The 3,973-nt window shown below is 37.1% G+C and overlaps 1 protein-coding gene across 2 annotated transcripts; it reads right to left on the bottom strand.

Moving 5' to 3' along the window:
* Window positions 1-841: 841 nt before the first annotated feature.
* Window positions 842-3,630, bottom strand: LOC133305956 (plant intracellular Ras-group-related LRR protein 4-like). Of its 2 annotated transcripts, XR_009750824.1 has the most exons (4): window positions 2,718-3,630; window positions 1,673-2,598; window positions 1,388-1,578; window positions 842-1,150 (listed from the first exon to the last, which is right to left on the bottom strand). XR_009750824.1 is itself a non-coding variant. In XM_061506228.1 (3 exons), exons 1-3 carry the CDS (start codon window positions 3,319-3,321, stop codon window positions 1,441-1,443), a joined length of 1,668 nt encoding a protein of 555 aa, XP_061362212.1. In that variant the 5' UTR covers window positions 3,322-3,630; the 3' UTR covers window positions 842-1,440. The 2 variants fall into 2 exon arrangements, 1 of the variants encoding a protein (XP_061362212.1); XM_061506228.1 differs by having other exon boundaries at window positions 842-1,578.
* Window positions 3,631-3,973: the final 343 nt, after the last annotated feature.

Genomic DNA, 3,973 nt, shown 5'->3' with positions numbered 1-3,973 from the left:
GAAGTGTCGGTGCTTCATAGATAATAACTAAATAATCAATCATTACAAATAAATGTATAATTTTTAAGGGGAAGATTATATTTACAAACTTTTTGTTTACAAACTCTTACAAACTACACTATATCTGACCAGTAATACACTCTTAAATAAAGTATTACCGGTCAAATATAGTGTAATTTGTAAGTTTGTAAATATAAACCTACTCAATTTTTAATTATCTTAACAAATTGATCTTTTGTTTATTTTACGTATTATCCAAGAATTAGGTTAGCATAGAAAATCACACCCACTTTAAACATCTTATCCATTTATGTCTCTCCTTCAAGCAGTTAGTTTTCAGATCTACGGGAGTAATTATTCCTTTACTAAAAGCCAAAACAAAAAAATGAAATATGAGAAGAGTAAAGATAGGATTAATATAAATGAATTCCTTTTAGTCATATTTCATAAAGGATATTACTCGATACTCTTCCCACGGACCATTAAATCGTTGGATTCGTTCAATCAAACGCCTTTTCTATAATACTATCCACTTGCAAGAATGGCGACGCATGTGTCAGCGGAGTGGTCTCGTTAATACAGGCAGCGGAACTTGTGTCAAAAGTGATCCAACTAAATAGACCAACAGGCCTTAAATTTTTTCCACCCCGTAACATATCAATGAATAGTTTTACAAAAGTAAATGTGGCACGGAGGAAAGTAAATTTCAATAATTCTAGACTGCATTAGCAACCGTAAAAAAGTAAATGAGATGGCAATCATGGACGTTCCACCTGAAAAAGGTATATTAAATTCTATAGAAGTGGCAGAAAGATATATTTAATATTGTTTAACAACGGAGTGGATGTGAATTTACATGGTACATAATTATCATCTCTGGTTCTTCCCCACTACCCATATCCATTTTTTGCCCGTTGGTAACACTTCTTTACACTTTCATGCAACAGAAATATGAATGAAATAAAATCAGAAAATAAAATTCTAAAAACAAAGAAAAAAAAATGAACAGGAACTCTACAGTTTGTGGTTTGTGCCTCAGAGTTAGCAAATTCCAACAGCCAACGAAGGTTGCCAATTCATTCTCTCCTAATGTTGCCTGCAGACTGACAAACATATCTTTGTCCTTTTCTATAAACACAAATGTATATCCCTGTCAAGAACACACAACATTAGCAGCAAACAAATATTACATGTTAGCTTTACCAATCTACTCTAACAGTAACAAATAACAATTAAAGCATGCATTCACTCTTTGCTACTGTTCCCTGTAAAGAAATCTAGCCATAAAGCAGATACTTGTGAACAACGATTAAATAAGCCTATATTTCATAACCAATACTCAACTCCCTGTAGCACAAGTATTGACCAAAAAAACAACTTAACTTACTCATGGAATCTGTTGCTTGCCAACAATGATTTAGTTGGAATTTAATCAGGTTTTCACATAATCACGCCATCACGCTTTCTTTTGTTAGACTTGAAAAAGAAGCACATGTGAACCCAACTCTTTTTCTGCTTAACTGGCTGGGATTTAACATTCCTCTTCTCCACAAGTTCAGCCACGTACAGGACAACCGCCTGCAACGCAAGTTGCAACAAGACATGAAGCTTGAGATTCAGAAAAGAACTAGATTAAAACAAAAAAAATTAAAAAAACCAAACAAAAAATTACCTGTGCTCCCTTTTGAGCTATATGTCTTGGTGGTAATTCAAGAGGATTCTCTTCCACTCGTAAGATGCGTAGTCGAGTGAGCATCCTAAATGAGTCAGGAAGGACACGTATCTGATTATTGCTGATATCCAACTCCTCAAGCATTTCAAGGTTCCCAATGGATCTTGGTAAGGATTGCATGTCAGCAAAATTGTTTCCTATGTTCATCTTGACAAGAGAGGTGGCAAAACATAAGCTCTCAGGCACTGATTCAAGCTCATTGAAACTTACATTAAGTTCCTTCAGGTTTGTTAGACCTGACATTGTTGTAGGTAGTTGTTTAATGTTGTTGTACCGCACAGACAAAATCTCAAGACTCTGAATCTTCCCTACAGCTTCTGGCAGGGCTTTGAGGCGGTTATAATCAGCACAAAGCTCTCTAAGAGAAGAACATCGACCAACAGAATGCGGGATTTCTTCTATATCATTTGTCTCCACATTCAATATCTTTAGGCTAACAAGTGACCCTAAAGAGTCAGGAAGCACAGAAACCTGATTTGAGCTCAAATCAAGCTCCTCAAGACGTATCAATCTGCCAAGAGAAGCTGGCAGAGATGATAACTGATTTCCTCCAACATTTAAATACACAAGACTAAGGAGATCCCCAACAGAATCCGGGAGCTCCTTGATCCGATTTGAATGCAAATCCAACCTGGTCAAGGACGAAAGGCCTCCCATTGTGGAAGGAAGTGCCATAATCCTATTCTCAGATAAATCCAGGGTGACCAAACTCGATAACTTTCCTATCGAATCAGGTAGCCAATCAACTTGGTCCATCAACTTGTTCTGCAAATTGAGATCATGGGTACGTTTCTTTGCAGATACTTCAACTAAGCTAGCCAGTTTTATCAAACTCAACTTATCTCCACCACCACCAGCATCTTGACCTACAAAACCAAAGTTCCATCATAACAAGACTATTACTAAATTTAACTACTTTGGAAGCCAATTTTGGAAGTTATAGTTCACACTATGGGACTAAAACAAGCCAAAATATATGGTTTACCTGAAGTGTAAGAGGGTTTTAACGAGGAATCTACTATCTGTGCTTTGGATGAGATAGCGGGTCCAATTCCATACCCACCAGGGAAAAACGTGGACTTGGCCTTACTCACATAACTATCATCTCTCGTGAACAATAATTCGGCCTTCAAAGGTTCTTTCTTGAATAAACTCGAAGAAACAGAAGTTTGAGGCAGAGGGTCAGGATCAGGGTCATCGAAACCCCTTTGAGAAACCGAATTCTTGTTGGAAACGCACTTGGAAGCTCTGTGAATCAATTCATCAAACAGGGAGTGGGCGTTTTCTAGATCGAGAACTTTAAGAGCATCCCTCTTCTGCTCCTTGCTCTGGAAATACACAATGTTCTTCTGCATCTCTTGAAACACAATGAACAGTTCCTCCGGCACACCGGGATTCTTGTTTTGCCTCGCCGCCACCGCCATGGCCTCAAGCCTCGCTTGGTCTTCTCTCTCCACGTTTGCGATCAGAGTTCTCGCCGCTTCCACTTCTTCGATTTCCTGCCTCGCCGGTAACGATCTATGGATCCTCATTATCCCTTCCACTAACTCATCCACGGTTCGCACAACCCACGACGATGGCGACTCCATTTTTTTTTTTTTGTTTTTTTTTTTGTTTACGCTATTGGATTGGGGATCATGAAACAAGTAACAACACCTTTGGAATGCTCTTCAACGAGTTTAAAATTGGAAGAGGAACTCAATTTTGCTTCCTCGAGTTTCTAGAAAGAAAACCATGGAAAAAAAAAAAACAAAAAACAAAAAACGAAAAGTAAACCGTTAACACTTCACACGCTACCCACGAACGAAAAAATACTTTAATAATAATTCTATTAATAAAGTAATTAGAAAAGGTATGTGCAGATCAACTTTGAAAAATTAAGAAACGAAGAAACCCGTTCTACTTTCTTTTCTTTTCTTTTCTTTTCTTTTCTATTATGCTTAGAGGAGGCCGAGGCTCAACCTTTGCACAGTTTCAGTTTTTTAAGAACGATTTAATTAAGGATAGAAAAGTAAAGGGGTTAAGATGAACAACGGTAGTTGTATCGAAAACTCAAATTTGTAGCGTGAAAATCAATTAAGACAGATATCGGTTAACGGTTATCATATCCCAATGATAGAGTACATCTAAAGCACCAAGATAATTTCCTTCTTATATCAAAAACAAATATATAAATAAATGACAGAGTCGTTACTATTTACAGGGATAGGATACTCTGACACACAAATAATGTTATGCACA

Source organism: Gastrolobium bilobum, unplaced genomic scaffold, assembly GCF_033153095.1.
Source record: "Gastrolobium bilobum isolate Gb01-03AN ecotype WA unplaced genomic scaffold, APGP_CSIRO_Gbil_v1 utg12987, whole genome shotgun sequence".
Lineage (NCBI taxonomy): Eukaryota > Viridiplantae > Streptophyta > Magnoliopsida > Fabales > Fabaceae > Gastrolobium > Gastrolobium bilobum.
Note: the sequence above shows the minus strand (reverse complement) of the source record. Positions and strands in the feature narration are given on the sequence as shown.